Source organism: Protomyctophum parallelum (genome assembly GCF_964188405.1).
Source record: "Protomyctophum parallelum genome assembly, chromosome: 7".
In the NCBI taxonomy this organism is placed as follows: domain Eukaryota; kingdom Metazoa; phylum Chordata; class Actinopteri; order Myctophiformes; family Myctophidae; genus Protomyctophum; species Protomyctophum parallelum.
The window spans coordinates 32,341,382-32,359,943 of NC_139705.1; the positions used below are offsets into that span (position 1 = coordinate 32,341,382).

An 18,562-nucleotide genomic window follows, 5' to 3' on the forward strand; every position below is an offset into this window, starting at 1 on the left:
CACTTTGACAGGCTGGGATGGCTTAGGGTCGACGACAGAGTACAGCATCTTGCAATGGGTCTGGTCCACAAGATTCGATACACCACCAAGATACCCATGTACCTGTCTAAATACTTCCTTAATGTAAACGAAGTCCACACCCACAACACCAGAGGGAGTGCAACAAACCATGTACAACCCAGATTCGGCACAAACAAGGGACTAAATTCTTTTCGCTCCTATGCCACCAAAATGTGGAACGCCCTACCAACAGTCATTAAGACATGTGAATCCCTTGACTCCTTCAAAACCGCTCTCAAAGGGCACCTACGGATGGCTGCAATTCGAAACTGGCCTCTGTAAAATCTGAATCCCCCCCACCCCCCCACCCCATTTTCCCTCACTGTATATAGTATCTTTTCCCTTTTTTGCTTCCCATATGATGAATTCCTGTTCAGTTCTTTACCTACAGAGAAATGTCTATTTGTATGTCTCTAAATGTTTGTATGTCTTTAAATGTTTTGATGAATTGAACAATGTGGACCCTGTTGTAAACAAGTGTAATGCTTAATTGGGTCGTCCACTCACAGTTGACAGTCTTTGTATTGAGTTTGTGCTTAAAATGTACTGTAAATTCTACAAACTGTTAATAAAGATTTCAATCAATCAATCAATCAATCAAAAAACTTAGAGTATATATATTTATAGAGAAGGCACCCAGAGGAAATCTTGAGGCGAAATGGACATAGTGGCCGAATGAAGGTATTGCAGCCTGGCCCCAAACACATGAACGCGCTGTCCGTTGACTATCATTGTACACGTTCACGACGGACGACGCTCGTGCGCGTTCAACAGCAGCGCGTCTAAGGTCTGATCCTGTCTACCACTTTGCTGGAACGCATGCGCACTTACGCGGGGAAAAATGGAGTAGGTAGCCACTACATTACGCAAATAAGGTATAGTGATATATAGAAAAATAAGCCAGAGAATCAGAGAATGTATTGATATTTAGCTCGTCCCTCCCATGCAGTTTGAACTCGAGTAAATTTGATGGAACAGATTTCCTACACAAATGGCAAACACCACCTCCTGGTCTGATAAAATGCTGCATCTACTTCGCCGAATGAATAACTTTTATTCACCAGGTAACATAAACATACACAACTTTCAAGACAGCTTGCATGTTAACTATTGGATCATGTGGAAGCTGAATGTTGGTTTGACAATTGGAATTAGCTTGAATATAAATACGATTAATCCTGACTGGCACAAGGGACAAATTGACATAGTGCTTTGTTTTATTGTTATCCATTCCTTACTAACTACTAACTACTAATTATTAGTTTAATTAAGTAATTATACTAACTACTAACTAACTTATTGTTATCCACACACACTGTCATCGAGGAAGCTCGAAAGTAGGCTACAATTCTTTTTTTTATCCTTTATTTACCCAGGGTAGTAGCTGAGCACAAGTGCTCATTTTCAGCAACGCCCTGCACATAGAAACACACACACACACACACACACACACACACACACACACACACACACACACACACACACACACACATTAAAACCTGGGAGCTGACCAGTACAACCACAGTCTATACTGTTGGCCACTAAGCAGCTCCAGGGGGAGCAGTTGGGGGTTCAGTGCCTTGCTCAAGGGCACTTCAGCGGTGTTGGGTGAGTGATGACAATCACTTCCCCACCCAGATTCTTCCTGCCCGTCTGGGGAATCGAACCGGCAAGTGGCAACCTTTCGGCAACAAGGGCGCTCCTCTAACCCTTAGGCCACCGCTAACCCTTTGCATATTGCACTGGCCTATAAGTATATACTGTATGTAGCCCTAGAATGGCTGATCTGGACAATAACTAGATTTATATTCATATTATTTGAGACTAGATGTCTGTTGTCTGAACAAAGCTGACTGTTAAGCTACATTTATTTACCAATACATTATTATATAATAATGTATTGGTAAATACATAATTGATATAGTCATTACTGATTATTTATCACAAATACTTTGTGAAAACACCAATAGTAATCCCAGCAATATGGTCACAATCACAATATAGCTATCGAGGTATTGGGTTAAAAAACATAATAAACAAAATATATAATGATGTATAATAGATATGTGGTTTTGTAAATATTGCACATGACACTTCCAGCTTTATGCATGTGACAATACACACCGTGAACCATGCAATCTAATGTGGTTACCCTTTCACACAGGCTCAAGCCGTGCAAGTTGCTTTAGATTCGAGGTGGCTGGAGAACATGTTGGCTGGGTCCAACCCAAAGTTGCTTCCGTTTTGGCCCGTTTTCCTGAAGTCTTCAATCCACCACACAGCGGTGCCATTTCACTGTGCCAACCTCTTGACACTTATGGGAGCAGGTCAGATGCCATCGACATCGTCCTTCAAACCCTTAGACAAGACAGCACTCTGACATGTCTGAAGGGATGGCGAGATGAGGTGAGGAGAACAAGCATCATCACACACACACACACACCTATTTTTCACTATACCTCCGGAGTGAGTCCGTGGTTTCTACTTTCCAGACAGTATTTCCATACATGCACAGCAGAACACATGTGTAAAATTATCCTCAAACTATTATATTCTTTCAGAAATATCAAGTAATGGCAAAGTTCTGCAACGCTCCTCTGATGTGCATGGAAAGATCAGCCACAAGTAGGTTTTGGTATGCACAAGTCAGTGACGGTATCGACAATTCGACATGCACTCAATATATTAATATACTATACATATTAAGCTTTATTTAAATATTCATTTTAGCTACTAGAGTTCAGAGAGACAGGAAGCTGGGGGCAGACAGGGGGAATGACATTCAACACTCTGATTGGAATTTGGAATTGAGCAATTACGTGGTCGACACTCCATTCCATCAGCTACTGGCACGCCCTTGGTCACCAGAGGCTTTGCATAAGCCAACAGCAATGATAATGCAGGTGCCGCCCTGGTGGATCTGTCACTCACTCACTTAGGCATAGAACTGACTGTGATGTCTGGGCTGTGGTTCCAATTCCCTTCCTGTTACATCGCCTCTGCTTCCTGTCATTATCCACTGCATAATGTTCAATAATAAATCACCTCGTATGCAGGTCTTTTCGGAGTGAAGCGTTACGGAGTCCACATAAATGGGTACTGTCGGGATGAGAGCGGGGAGGTGAGGATGTGGTTGGCGAGGCGCTCTCCCACTAAGCAGACCTACCCGGGGCTACTGGACAACCTGGTGAGTGTGCATTGTGCAAACTCAGCCTACAGTACTTATGCTACACCCTGATGCATGAACAGGAAATGTGTAGATTTAATTGAAGCAGGCAGGATAAATGTGGCTTGCTAGAATAGATTTGTGGGATCTAATAAACAATTCTCATACCAAAATTCACCAGGACTGCCCATTTGTAAATGATTTGTTTTTAACTTGATGGAGAAAGCCCTCCTTCAAAAGCATGCAGTGGAGGTCCATAAAGTCTGACATGCATATACTGCTGTATTGTTTAAGGCAGCAGGTGGTCTGGCTGCAGGTATCAGCATCAAACACACCGTTGTCAAAGAATGCGAGGAGGAAGCGTGCATACCTGCATACATTGCTGAGAAGGCCCGCCCTGTGAGCACTGTAAGGTAAATTGATTCCTGACACAACCAAGTAGCAACATGATTTCAAAGCATTTAAAAATGGTTAAACTAAGCACAAGTTATTTGCATTCTCCTTTTAGATTGGCTATTTCTGGTGAATGTTCCCCCCATAATCCCAGAATAGGGCTTGGGTTCAAGTGGTTTAATCAAACACCTGTTTTCCAGCTATACCTATGAAGATGAGGAGGGTGTGTTTCCAGAGAGCCAATTTGTCTTTGACTTAGAACTTCCTCCTGACTTCAAGCCCAGGATAGGGGACGGGGAAGTGCAAGATTTCTACCTCTTGCCCATAGATGAGGTTAGTGTGTTCTGAGTCTATAAAACCTCTCAAAGGCTCTATTACATTACTTTGTTCGGTTGTGTTGCCTAAATGCACCAATAAATGTCCAATCATTGAGGGTTGTGTCCAATAAGAGCTTGATTTGTGACAAATGAAACAAACCTATTAATAAAATCACACTCGTGTGAAATGATGGGCGCTCTTGTCATCGTACATCAATTTATGTTAGCGGACATTTGACATTGCTACATAAGGTGGTCCCTTATTGGTCAAGCGCTCCCACCAACATGTGGCAGTGGTGGTCCCCAATCTTTTTTAGCCGTGCACCATGTTACCTCCTGACCTAGCTGATGCACCCCTCAACCAGTGTTGGGATGTAATGTAAATAACGTGTTACAGTAGCGCCGTTACCTTCGGCAGCAACGGTTGCTGTAACGCTTTATTTTGTAAATGCAGTAACTTTGTTACCGTTACTACATGGTGCGTTATTCCGTTATTCTTCCATTATATCCTGGATGAGGCTGAAGGTTTCACTTCAAAGTTCAGGGCAAAAATGATCACCTATTTTCATTTAAATTCTCCGGTTGAGTGGACAGACAACCCATTCCAGGAAGATGAGCATCACACCTTAACTGACATTACAATGTGATTGCAGTTAGTTCTCTCTTTCAGGTAAAAGGACTGTTGGTCACTGAGGATTTCAAACCCAACTGTGCAATGGTCGTCTTAGATTTCCTTATGAGACACTCATTTGTTGAGCCAGACACAGGTACAGTATGTTCAACGGATTTGAGTGAAAATCAGCCGATAATTCCCAGTAGGTTACTTATCAAACCGATCTTATCGGTCTAATTCACATGCTGGGAGCCTACTGAAAATGACAAGCCACCTCATACCCTCACCTAAACATAACCGCAAGCACGTAGCAGCGCGTCTCAACCTTAACGAATGTTCGCCAACCTTACTCTGGTCGTTTTGGTCTTCTGCCTACTGAGAAACGACAAGCCTCCTCATACCCTCACCTAAACATAACCGCAAGCACGTAGCAGCGCGTCTCAACCTTAACGAATGTTCGCCAACCTTACTCGGGTCGTTTTCCGGATTTTCGTTTTATCAATGCCAATTGCAGCCAGTAGGCTCCCAGACTGCATGGAGTAGGTCGATTAGATCGGCTTGATAAGTAACCTACTGGGAATTATCGGTTGATAACGTTCAAAGCGGGTGGTATGTTCCACACTGTATTCTGTGATGAAGCAGATCACTCAAACTAACATTCTCTCATGTCTTTCATTTCAGAGCCGTTTTACCAGGAATTCATGGCAGGACTCCATCAAACACTATAGTCCCTAAAATAACATTGGGAAATGTCCACAGTCCACATATGAAATTATGTTGTATGCTGTATTACCATTTGCTGTCACTACAATGGTCTGTCACTTTTCTCCCAGTGAATCAAATGCAGTACAATGTTTGTAAATAATGACATGCAGACTGACAAACACTAGACTATAGTCCCTACAATGACATTGGGAAATGTCCAGTCCACACTATATGAAATTATGTTGTATGCTGTCTATTACCATTTGCTGTCACTACAATGGTCTGTCACTTTTCTCCCAGTGAATCAAATGCAGTACAATGTTTGTAAATAATGACATGCAGACAGACATTTGAGTTAAAAAAAAAAAGGTAGGAATAATACATTTGGTCATTCCCTATAACAATTTATTTCCTTTTAGAGTACATTGAAAAGAGAACTGAAGAAACATGAGGGTGAATTTGTATACAAAACACATTCTGCCTCACATACCTAAGCTCTTTCAGGAGTTGCTTGCATTTTGCAGATGATAATTTGACAATTTTCTTTTCAAGCATTGAACTTTGTCTGTTTTATGTTGATTTAGCAAAAATATGCACAACTAATACAGAATACTAAGCCAGTAGAATGTCACAAAAAGTTAAAAATACAGTACAAGAGAAAATAAAAAGGGGCGGTGTTTGAGATGTGATGAATGAAGTGTGGGAATGCCAGAAATGGGTCAACAATAAAAAAATAAAATAAAACCTCACTCCAATAACAGCCTGGCATGCAGGCAAAATAAAACTATTCTGAAAGGGGAATATGCCAATTTGTAAAAGTATTAATACCCAACCACAAAACCATATCCCCTCTCAAACCCTGACAGTGTGTCTGACAGGCCACATCAAGTGAATATCATTATACTGACTAGAAAGCCCAAACTAATGATCAATTCAATTCTTAAGTAAAATTAATACAATACACGACAAGGTTATATAAAACACTAAAAAAAATCTGTTAGTCTTATTATCCAAGTATGCATGTAATATGTATTTATAGTCAAAGGCAAATAAAAACATTTAGCTATTTAAATAAATCAAAATTGCTTGTATCAAATGAACTATAATGTTGGACCATTGGTTCATAAAAAGAGCTGGTCCACATGAAGATAGGTTAGTCTATCTATCCATAGGCAACACAAAGAAAAGAAAAACACCTACGGAATGGCTGCACAGAAAAGACAAGCACAGACAGACACACTGCAAGCCATGGAGGTCACAAGTTCGGCAAGCTTGCATCATTTTGGATGCAATGATGCCACATCTCTTTCCAAACTTGTCTCTACCAGAGCAATAACGCTGAGGTTTAGAACCATAGAGAATATCAATCTTTGTCATATTCTCTTCAGAGAACAGGCAGGCCTAGTTAAGGGCACCACCACACTTTGAAAAGCTTAAGTGAGAGAGATGTATTTTTACTCTTAACCTTCTCGTAGTTGAGGGCCTAATTGGAAATCTTAACTGCACAATTTATCAGTTGACAGCTGACAGCAATCATCTTGGCCCTGATGTGTATACTCCCTTTTATCATATTTGACCTCCAATCTCTATTTATTTTGGCCTGGTTTGCTATATTTTTTATCCCATGTGAAATCTTTCCACCCTGCTGTGAAGGGGCATATGATTCTTCCGTGGCCTGGTTCAATTTCCCCCTGTCCCTCCCACTCCCGTCTCTCCCATGCTCTATAGCAAAACGCAAGCGTTCTTCTTGTTTCGTTTCTTGGCCTGCAGCGCCGCCCTAGTAGCCATCTCAAATACCTCCCTCACGCCATCTTTCGTCTTGGCTGAGCACTCCAAATAACCGAAGGCATTGATGCGGTTGGCCATGTCCCGTCCCTCTTCTGGCTTCACTGGTTCCTGTTTTAGCAGATCAAGTAACAAAAACGGTTACCCATTTTCAGACAATGCCTTTATTATTGTGTAAATTAAATGGTATAGACCAACATGGCAACATCATAATATACAATAAATAATATTTATACAAAACCTATATACTTATTGAAATGGAAGCTGTGGATAAAACATTAACAAGTGCAGTGGACATTCTCGCAGATGAAAAGTAATGAAGGAATTGTCCTCCTGTAATTCAAGAAGCTAAATAGCAAATTGACATGGACAAAGTGCGATTAGTATTGCTTAAATATGGCAAGCCATCCATTTATAAACGTAGTTACCACCGCGCCACTTAAAACAAACATTTGGCAAGTGAAAGGTCCCACTTAGAATGACAAGATCAATGAGTTTTTATTTCTCAATGTGCCTTAGAAATGAACAAACGTTTTGGCTATTCAGCCTCTGTCAGTGTGTAACCTTAACCCTAGCAATTATTGCCCACCCAGCCATTTACCATTGCCTAACGTTAACTAACCAAGGGCAACCACAAATGACCAGGTGATCATTTGTTTAGAACATACCAATAGCTTTAAAGAACAGGATAAATTACCATTTGATCAACACAACCACCATGGTGGCCATGTTGGACCTGTTGAGTTCCTTCCACAGTGACACTTAACTGCACGTTGGCATTTGCACTGATTGCCCACCTAGGCACCTACTATCATCACTTATCAACCCAATGGGATTTTCAAATATCGCCCTCTGTCTTTATTGCTGCCCTCACTACCCTGGGTAAATAGAGTTAGGACATGACTAGAGTCTGGACACCAAACCACGGATATAGAATACCGACCTGTTTCATCTTTGCTAGTTCACGACGTGTGTGCTCATCATTTCGCAGGTCCTTCTTATTTCCCACGAGAATGATAGGCACGTTGGGACAGAAGTGCTTGACCTCGGGAGTCCACTTCTCTGGGATATTCTCTGTTTTGAAACACAAGGTATCAGGTCAGGCTCTCTAGACATAAAAAATAACCCAAAAAAAGAGCCAAAGATGGGAGGAATCTCTATGATTTACATAGGTCTCACCTAAACTGTCTGGGCTGTCGATGGAGAAGCACATGAGGATGACGTCCGTGTCTGGATAGGAGAGAGGCCGTAGTCTGTCGTAGTCCTCCTGACCGGCTGTGTCCCACAGAGCCAGCTCAACCTACGAGCAGATCACACGTTTAACACAGTGACTCCTCTGACAGACACAGAATGCGTTTAGGTTGCAATATGGCTTCAACAAATAGTGTCTCATGTTTAATATGTTTAGACTTTGGGACACCCCCTCTGTAACTTTACAAGTGGATGCAAGTCTAAGTAAACAAGCTCACTAACCAAATCAATAGAATTCATAGATCATTTTGACAGTTTTCTCAGCTGGGCATACACATCTTTGTTACACTAATTGCAACCTGACCCAGCCTGTATGTATACAGCCTACAAACAGTTGTCCATTTGTCTTTCCAACTTGCTACAAATATCACTCGGTAGGCAGTCATTTACTTTTCCACCTTCACATACAGTATGTCTCCACTTCTAATAATCAATAAAAGTTGATTTCCAATCGCCAATTTCTCACAGTCCTGTAGGCATGCGCAAATAGGTTTCCGGATGCTGTCCGATCACAAATTTGTAGTACAGATCTACAAACTAACAACGCGTTGCGAGCCTCTCGACTCAACACGTGATGGTGATCTTCAAGATCTGAACACAGTTGTTCCCTAGGTCGACTTAGAACATGCTTAGAACATTGACAGCCACACCATTCCAACAACAAAACAAAAAAACACTCAACCTTACTCTTCTTATATTATAACTATATATGCCGTCTGTGTTGGTTGGCAGTTTTTTTTATTTGCACATGCAATGCCATGAAACATTGCATGGGTCAAGCAGCTGTGTGTACACGTGTGCGCGCATCTCTCGCTGTGTGTGTGAAATAACAGCATATTAATTGCACTATTTACAATCATCACTGAAGAAGAAAAGCAGGCAGCAGCCAAACAGAAGCCTGCAGATGGTACTGAAATTAAAGGCTGTGTAAGTGATGTGCTTTGGTTACAATAAGGTTAAATAGCTCTATATTCCCAAATAATGATTGCTAGTATAGAGTTTGTTCAGTACCAGGGTCTAACCATCTATTCAGCTCTTTAGTAAAGACTCAAGAGAAAACACATTTTCAGTCCAGGATATCAATTTTATCCAATTAGGAGAGAGAACTCATACAGGTTACAAGTGAAATAATTGGAAGTGATGAAAAAACAACTACTGAGCAGACAAAATTGGAACTAGAACTCTAAATTTGAAGGTGATAACTTGGCAACCCAACCCACCTGATAATGTATTTGCTCAAGTTATGCTCAAACACTCAAAATGAATGATTCCTGTGGGAATATAGAGCTTCACCTTCAACTATTTTTCTAACCACAAAATGTCACTTACAGCACCTAAAAGACAATCTTAATAAATCAAGGTTTAAGGGCTGTTAACACTAAGCAAAGTTAGATCTTTATAGTTATAGTACTTTGGGTGAACTAACTAATACTACCGTATTACACTATTTAAGAGGCTGCTCTCTTGGGAGTGAGGTGGGAATGTGTGTATGCCTTTTTACAAGAGTTTTCCATTGGCTATGCTGTCCTCCTTAACTGGGTGAAGTCAGTGGCGTGTGCCCACATGTAGCCAGTCAGTGTAGTTAGCGAGCTAGCTTGCTAACGTGTGCAATCTGTAAACAGGTGATGAAACAATTCCGTCTGCACGGCTTGCCGACTTGCAGATAATGTGCTATCGGATCGCTTAGGCATGCCTCAGCCTCAATGTCTTGCCGTCAGTGTGCCTGCCTTGTTGTTAAAGAAAACTCTGAGCAATGGGGGTGTGTGTGGTTAGCAAAATCTTCTTGTGCAAAAGACAAACATGCGGGAGGTGCTGATATAGTTGATTCTCAAAAACATTAATTTAACTAGATGAATTAAACTTACAGCCACCTCTCGTGTAAAGTATAAAGTACTATTTTGTTAGAAAACAGTCACTTATCAGGAAATAAAGCATGTTTGCTTCCATTGCTATTCCAGCAAGTTATAATAGTTTTGAAACCATAGTCCTAGAGACCTCTCAGTGCCTGCTCTCCCCCAAGAACACACAAGGCAGAGAGAGCTTCCTGTTAGTTAGTTCTGGTAGGAGAATCCTATTTATATCCAATATTTATTTGTAAATACATTGTTTTATTTTGATTGTCTTGTTCCACTTCTGCTTTGGCAATGTAAACGTACGTTTTCTCATGCCAATAAAGCTCCTTTGAATTGAATTGAAAGGAGAGTGGGCGGGGGTCCGCGGGGGTGCCCTGTGGCCAGCACTGGTTTGCTGCACCTGGCCGGCAGGTTGCTCACTTCCCTGTTGGCCGGGTGTGGCCCTCTCTCCCGGTGGTGATGGCTGCGCCCGGGGCACCCCTCCGTGGACTATAGCTGGAAGCCTGGAGGAGAGGGGCAGTGACTTGGCCAAACACTGCTGACCCGCCAACTGGAGAGCGTAGTGGTTGAGGGTTGAAACACTCTAAGAAGGTTGGAGACCTCTCTTCCAGGCCAAGGCTTCATCCATTAGAAACTGATTATATTTGCATCCTTGATGCATTTACAAACTGCAGGTACAATACAGGCAAGTGCTCAACACTAAATAGTTTAGATGGTCATAATGGACATTGTATGGATTATTGTCAATGACCTTCAAGAGGAAGATTAATTAAGCAACAACATCTCAAATGTCAATCATTTGATCATTCAACTATTTTTTTTAATCCAAGTTGTGCAAAGGCAGTTAACTGACTTACCTGTTTACTATCCACCTCGATGTCAGCCACATAATTTTCAAACACTGTGGGCACATAGACCTCAGGGAACTGGTCCTTGCTGAACACTATGAGAAGACATGTCTTCCCACAAGCGCCATCACCAACGATCACAAGTTTCTTGCGGATTGCAGCCATCTGAAAGCAAATATCTCCCGAGTTAAGACAGAAAATGCATCAGCATCACACAATCAATAGCTATCAGGTTTGTACTGGACTGGCCATGATAGACTATTAGTCTGTGTACTAGGTTCTGTTGTAGAGGTGCATGTTTGTAATAGGGTGATAAAGTATGTAAGGCCTGTGAAACGAATAGTTTTACATCACGCGTAGGCGTAGACACACAATGCACATTCCAAATAGTTAAGCAGATCTGTCAAGATGATCCGTCTTTGGACAAATGTTTCTGGTTCTCCTCAGAGTATAAATATTAGCACAAAAAGGGTACATGTCATGGTCAAATCAAATCAAAATCACCATTATTACAAGTCAGGTTCAAATATAACAGTTGTGTTGTGGGAAATGGCTATGCAGCAAATTATAGCCAAACAACCCTACTAAGAAAACAATCCGAGTATGAGATCACATGATCAGAATGGGGTTGAACAGCATTGGGTGGCTTCTTGTGTAATTATCAGTATTCTGATCTCCCAGAAGCTCATTTTAACTCAATCCACACCTCACTGTTGACAAACACATTACCACTTAAAGCTTGGAGTCATGAAGAAAACTAGCTGTCAAAGCCATCAGGTTAGCTACTATTACTTAATGATGGAAGGCATGCATTAGTGCTGCGCAATTAATTGGAAAAATCGTGAAGAATCGTGGAGCGCTAGTTGGCTGTCCAATTAATTTTAGTTACTCTTGTGTTTTTGTTTATATAATAAATATTTTCATGGAAAAAAGAGAATTGTGTGAGAATCGTGATCTCAATTCTCGTGGAGGAAAATCGAGATTGGCATTTGAGCAAGAATCACGCATCATCAGGGCTTACATGATGCAGTGGGATACTAATGGTCAGTGTCAGCTGACATCCATCACCATGACTGAAGTGACATGTTTACAGGCCATTTCATTTAACAAACATGGATAATCATTCAACGTTTGAAACTTACTTCCAACGTATAGTTAGAGTCTGGCTACAAATAGTGACATTTTAATGTACTATTATTACAAAATGCATTTAAAAATGAATTTCGGGCATATGAGAGTCTTGTGGTCAACTTCTATACTGTAGTATGTCAACATCGGTAACTTCTAGGACCCACAACTTCAAAAGGAAACGACACAAATGAACTAGTAACACTCAATGTTGGTATACAACTTATTCATGCTTTTGATCTGAATAGATTTCATATGATATGATTACCATGGCTTTCTAGTCAACGTCAACTGCAGTCTGATGAACTGCAGTTTGACGAATTGAAAATAGAGGACCCTGGCCTGATGTAAACAAGTCCTAGTGCTTTTTTTGGTTTTATCCTCGTATCACTTTTTGTATTGACCTGTACTTTCGTTTGAACTGTACTAATTCTACAAACTGAATACAAATTCCAATCAACCAATCAATTTCAGTCCATTTTCAGCTTGGCCGGCAGTTCGTGACATATTGAGCATAACAGACGCCGCATTAGCCTGAAATGTAGCCCCTCTCGGAACCCTACATAAAGCTTTTCTGAAATTTTGATGAGTTTTATGTAGGGTCCCTGTTCATGACTATATTTCCGTATGGGAATTCTGGAACGCGGACATAAACATTCTCTCTAAGATCGAATCTGCGGCGTTTGACGGCCTTTTTTTGTTTGCGTTATTCTGAATTCGGGAACTTTAAGTACCTATACATTCCGCTGCGAATATCTCCTGTGGCGCGGAAGCCGTTAAGTATTTTTAATCTTTGTTTGACCGATTTGGTCGCTTTATTTCTTCTTGTTTGTTTACCGTTTATTGTACCGCCTCCCGGTGTGCAGTTGGGTTGTGCCGGCTATGTCCCTGCCTCTGATCTGCTCTGCTCTGTCATAGCTATAGCGCCACTAGCTAGCCAGATAGGCGGTACAATGAGGTGTCAATAAACAAGGAAGGAAGAGAAGAATCAAAGCGACCAAATCGGTCAAACAAAGTACTTAAAAATACTTAACGGCTTCCGCGCCACAGGAGATATTCGCAGCGGCATGTATGGGTACTTATACTTCACAGATTCAGAAGCCCTCACACGAAAAAATGTCGTCAAAGAGCGCAGACAGGCGTTATCCATGTTGTTTATGTTTTATGTATGTCCGCGTACCAGGTGGCAGGATACTGCTGGAACAGGACCCAATGCACTGGGTCTAACAAATGTCAGAAACTTCAGTAGCATTGGGTTCTGCTTGGAGGGCTACCTGAAATGTACCTACGAGGCTTCACCTTTACTAATGTCATGTTTCTATGGAAGCCTAAATGACCCACATATGACCCATCGAGACGAGCTCAGGTGTCAGTTTTGTGTTCCTCCGGACGTCCCACTGCGATTACAACACCAGCATAACGTTTGACCTCGGCAACTATTCATTAATATGACAACATGGCAACTTTGTTGTTGAGGCTGCTGCTACATCTGTGCCCAGTCTGTCTGCCCACATCATCTCATGTTATTCTAGTCATGTGTGGACCTGGCTCTACGTTTTGGAGTACGTCTTGATTAATTAACCTGGCATGCTAAATGTTTTAGCAGTGTTGTCGTCGTCCAGACAAGACAGTTCCCCTCCCGTCATCATCATCATCATAGTTAGCAAGCTAAGTTAGCTAGCCTCTTCGCTTAGTTTATGGGGGTCAGCGGCCCGCTCTTAAAGTCGGCCACACTGTTCATCTTAAGAGCTTCATTTACTGTGTGTCTTTATTGGGTAACGTAACGCATAAAGCAACACGGCACCGAGTGCGAGAAAAGAGAGGCGGTATAAAATGTTTTCGTTTACCGTTTTCGTGTGAGATGAGAAGATGCCTATTACCTCCTCGCCTTCCTTTTCTTTTCCTGCCCGACCCTCTAAGCCCCGCCCCTTACAGTGTGCCACGCCGATAAGCGATAAGCATCCGCCCATGCCTCTGACTTCTGGCTAATGGGACGCGGGGGAAATATGAGCGACGGCTGATTTGGCCAATGGACGGAGCGAGTGAATCACCCTATCCACAGTTCTCTTTTACCGGTGTTGGCAAGAAAACGGAAGTAAAGCCTGGTTTGTATGCTTTTTTGAGTGGTGCAACCACTCCTACAACCAGGAATGTTCGTGTGTAGCCCTGGAACATGACTGCCATTATGATTATCATGACAGTCATGCAGAAACTTTGCCCTGTTTTTTGCGCTCGCTGCATTTACAAGATTTCCGTATACAAAACATTCAGATTTCAAATATAAAGTACTCACAAAGTGTCCCACGGGTGTTAGTTAGTAGCAGCGCCACCGATTAGAATTGCTGCCCCGCGTTGTTTAATAAAAAACCATGGCTAGTCCGTGTGTATCAGTCAAGAGCACGAGTGGTGTGCGCATGCGTGAAATTGGAACACGGGGTAATGCTGCGTGCGTGCAATTATTAATACCAGTAGGGGGTGCCAGAAACAGAGAGAGGGGTAGTGCTGAGAGAGAGAGAGAGAGAGAGAGAGAGAGGGAGAGAGAGAGAGAGAGAGAGAGAGAGGGGAATTGCACCACTCGGTTCACACAGGTGTGATTTTTAATGCTTCATACGCATAAGAGTATTCGTACGTAGCCGTAGGAGTTGCGGGATGTGAACTGAAAACTGACTGCTTGGCACGAAAAGAAAATAACAGCCAGAACCCTCTGCGGTCCACAATAAGCTATATAGTTGAAGACAACTGATTGATTGATTGATTGATTGATTGATTGATTGATTCAGATTTTACGGCCAGTTTCGAATTGCAGCCGTCCGTAGGTGCCCTTTGAGAGCGGTTTTGAAGGAGTCAAGGGTTTCGCATGTCTTAATGACTGTTGGTAGGGCGTTCCACATTTTGGTGTCATAGGAGCGAAAATAATTTAGTCCCTTTGTTTGTGCCGAATCTGGGTTGTACATGGTTCGTTGCACTCCCTCTGGTGTTGTGGGTGTGGACTTCGTTAACATTAAGGAAGTATATAGACATGTGGTATCTTGGTGTTGTATCGAATCTTGTGGACCAGACCCATTGCAAGATGCTGTACTCTGTTGTCGACCCTAAGCCATTCCAGCCTGTCAAAGTGCTGGACACTCTGCTGATGTGTGAAAATGGTGAATGGTTGATGAGTGCTGTGCTGTGTACTGTATCAGTGCCCTGATCTGTGGAATGAGCAGTGCATCATATTTCCCAGTAAGAGCATATTTAATTTACCAAAAGCCTAGCAAGAAGTTAATCATGAAGAGCTGTGCATGACTTCAAAATAAAAGTCATTGTGTAGACTAATTATATTAGATATGACAATTGATAAATAACAAGTGACATCATGAAACGTGACAGATACACAAGCCCTCTCAACATGCTCCAAAAAACTCTGGAATCAGTACTGCAGACTGTTGCAGAGTGATTGATTATGTTAATTTCTCCAGGAGCTTGCTTTCTCTCAATTATTGTGTGCACAACATGTGTTACAACCGTTACAATCCTATAGTCACCATACTAGGACACACTGATCCTGTGTCTCACAGCCAGACTCAAAACTGTCTCCAGAGCAGGCATTTATTAACATTAAACTGATAACATGCTATAGGTTTTCTAATACTGAATAACACCCCCTGCGCCTCGTATAATATTTCATTCTTCAGTTCTTCAACAACAGCAAGTCTATAGAGATAGTTCCAAACTGTATACTTCATTATAAACCACTCACAGAATCAACATGGCTCATATTAAGACCACTTATATTACTATAACTAAACATTTAAGAGAGTTGTGCACCTAACCTAACCTGTTGTTCCTGTGAGGTACAGTGGATGTTGTGGGAGTGTTCAGGAGAATGACATCCCTGGTGAAGAGCCCATGAGGACCATCATGATGACAAAGACTGTGGTAGACATGTTGAATCTGGACAACAATACAGCTACTTTCAAAATAGATGTGCTTCAATCGTTCTTCTGTCCTGATTGGAGGAGATGCGAATGACTATAATGATGCAGTGGCTATTGTTTATATTGCTTGGGAACCTGCAATTCTTGTTTATCTTAGTTTGGCCTTGAGATATCTAATATGGCTGTATTGTCCACCCAGTTGTGTGAAACAGTCAGATGAGGCAGTGGCTGATTTACGCGGCTTGGGATATCCGTGGATATGCACGGCTTGGGATATCCGTGGATATGCTCCTGAGGAGGAGGATTCTAAAAACGACTTATAAATCCTAAAGCCTTGTTTATACTTCACTGTGCAACGGTCCTATGCTGGAAAATAGCAGATATGCAAACTCACAGCAAATCTCATTCAAGACACTGAACTTACAGATCTGCCATTTTTGCCATCCAAATGCATTATATGGTTAAATGGGCCCTAAGAGATGCAGAAATTAACTAGAAAAAGTGCCCTTCTGGGCACATGTCTCCACCAGGAGGATAGGAGAGTGTGTGATGTTCGGCAAAATGTTTAGGAGTAATTTAAACATGTTTGTTTGGGTTTGTGTTTGTGTGTGTGTGTGTGAGACGCAACTTGGCCTGTTGTAGCGCCACCATGAGGCTGATTTGAAAACTGTCAAGTGGCATTTCTTCCTCAGCCTATAGTGGGAATAGGCATGCACGGCTTGGGAATTGGGAAGCCGTGGATATGCACGGCTTATGAAACTGCGGGTGCGTGCTATACCCCCATAGGCACCTGGCTGGCTTTGCGTTGGTGCATCTATCCAAATGGTAACTGTCTGCAGTAATACTGTACTATACTACTAACTGCATCGATCTGCAACACTCTTATAACAATAGGCCTACATTTCAACAGATATCTATGTAATATTATTAGATATTTATGTAAACAGCTACATTTGATAAATGGTGTATTTTTTATTTCCCATCCAACTGTTTTGTGGTGCCTGCACAGTGAATGCCCTGCGTTCTACAATTACACGCGACATGCCTGCCTAACAGGGCACAAGTGTGTGTGTGTGTGTGTGTGTGTGTGTGTGTGTGTGTGTGTGTGTGTGTGTGTGTGTGTGTGTGTGTGTGTGTATGTGTGTGTGTGTGTGCGTGTGTGTGCGTGTGTGTGTGTGTGAGACGCAACATGGCCTGTTGTAGCCACCATGAGGCTGATTTGAAAACTGTCCGTGGATATGCACGGCTCATGAAACTGCGGGTGCTATACCCCCATAGGCACCTGGCTGGCTCTCCACCAGGAGGATAGGAGAGTGTGTGATGTTTGGCAAAATGTTTAGGAGTAATTTAAACATGTTTGTTTGGGTTTGTGTGTGTGTGTGTGTGTGTGTGTGTGTGTGTGTGTGTGTGTGTGTGAGACGCAACTTGGCCTGTTGTAGCGCCACCACGAGGCTGATTTGAAAACTGTCAAGTGGCATTTCTTCCTCAGCCTATAGTGGGAATAGGCATGCACGGCTTGGGAGTTGGGAAGCCGTGGATATGCACGGCTTGGGATATCCGTGGATATGCACTGCTTGGGATACACTGCCATGTCTTCCTTCTCAGAATGCATTTATTTCATGTGGATTTCAATTTCCAAGGGATTCGATTTCCCAAAAGTTGCATAACTGATCTGACAGTGCCTGTTCCTCTCCGACGCTGATGTGCATCACTTCAATGTCCACAACTTCAGTTGTGATATTTAACGTGGTGACTTCTCCTTGCACCAGCCATCCAAATACACTTTCCAGTGCAACTAGTCCTTCATTCAGTCTCTCCATTTTCCCTGTGACCATTTTCCAATATTGGTCTCCGGCGCTCTCCGCCAATTAGGACTCCTAATTCCACTGCATCCATCCCTATATGATGGGTACATCTGCTATGGGCATTCCTTTTGCTTCCAAGTCCCTCCTTATATCTTTCCGTTTGGCGCATAGAAGAGCTCAACTTGGGTGTTTCCAATAAATGGACATCAATGCTTTGATTGTTCTTAATATTTCTCAAACGAGCTGCCTTCACTTTCCTGCAGGTAATTCTCTGGGGTGTTTTGGAAGCAAACACATACATATTCAACGTTTCTTCACCTATAACTGGCATAAGTGCTCTGGAAATATCCTCTTTAATGAAACTGCGGGTGCTACCCCCATCTAGGCACCATGGCTATTGGCTTTGCGTTGGTGCATCTATCCAAATGGTAGCTACATGTCTGCAGTAATACTGTAGCCTACTATTGTCAGAGTTGCTTGCTACACTACTACTAACTGCATCTGCAACACATGTGGTCAGCCTGTCTGTCGTTGCCCTGGTCGGCGCGTATCATGCGCTGTTTATTGACTGGCTGTTTGATTGCAAAATATTTTGTGGTGTCTGCGCCCGCACTCTTCACAGTGAATGCCCTGCGTTCTACAATTACGCGCGACATGCCTGCCTACCAGTGTCACAGTCTGTGACTTGTGTTATGTTATTTGTGTACCCTGTTTTCAT

General features: G+C 42.3%; 2 protein-coding genes across 2 annotated transcripts; one reads left to right on the top strand and one right to left on the bottom strand.

The window, feature by feature from the left end:
• Positions 1-888: 888 nt before the first annotated feature.
• Positions 889-5,580, top strand: tpk2 (thiamin pyrophosphokinase 2). Its single transcript, XM_083769581.1, has 8 exons — positions 889-1,124; positions 2,225-2,466; positions 2,622-2,685; positions 3,117-3,247; positions 3,521-3,639; positions 3,820-3,952; positions 4,607-4,703; positions 5,231-5,580. Exons 1-8 carry the CDS (start codon positions 1,052-1,054, stop codon positions 5,275-5,277), a joined length of 906 nt encoding a protein of 301 aa, XP_083625707.1. The 5' UTR covers positions 889-1,051; the 3' UTR covers positions 5,278-5,580.
• Positions 5,581-5,785: 205 nt separating this feature from the next.
• rhoaa (ras homolog gene family, member Aa) lies at positions 5,786-14,034 on the bottom strand. The gene is made up of 5 exons (XM_083769582.1): positions 13,967-14,034; positions 11,001-11,156; positions 8,219-8,339; positions 7,983-8,113; positions 5,786-7,150 (listed from the first exon to the last, which is right to left on the bottom strand). Exons 2-5 carry the CDS (start codon positions 11,154-11,156, stop codon positions 6,977-6,979), a joined length of 582 nt encoding a protein of 193 aa, XP_083625708.1. The 5' UTR covers positions 13,967-14,034; the 3' UTR covers positions 5,786-6,976.
• Between the last annotated feature and the right edge of the window lie 4,528 nt (positions 14,035-18,562).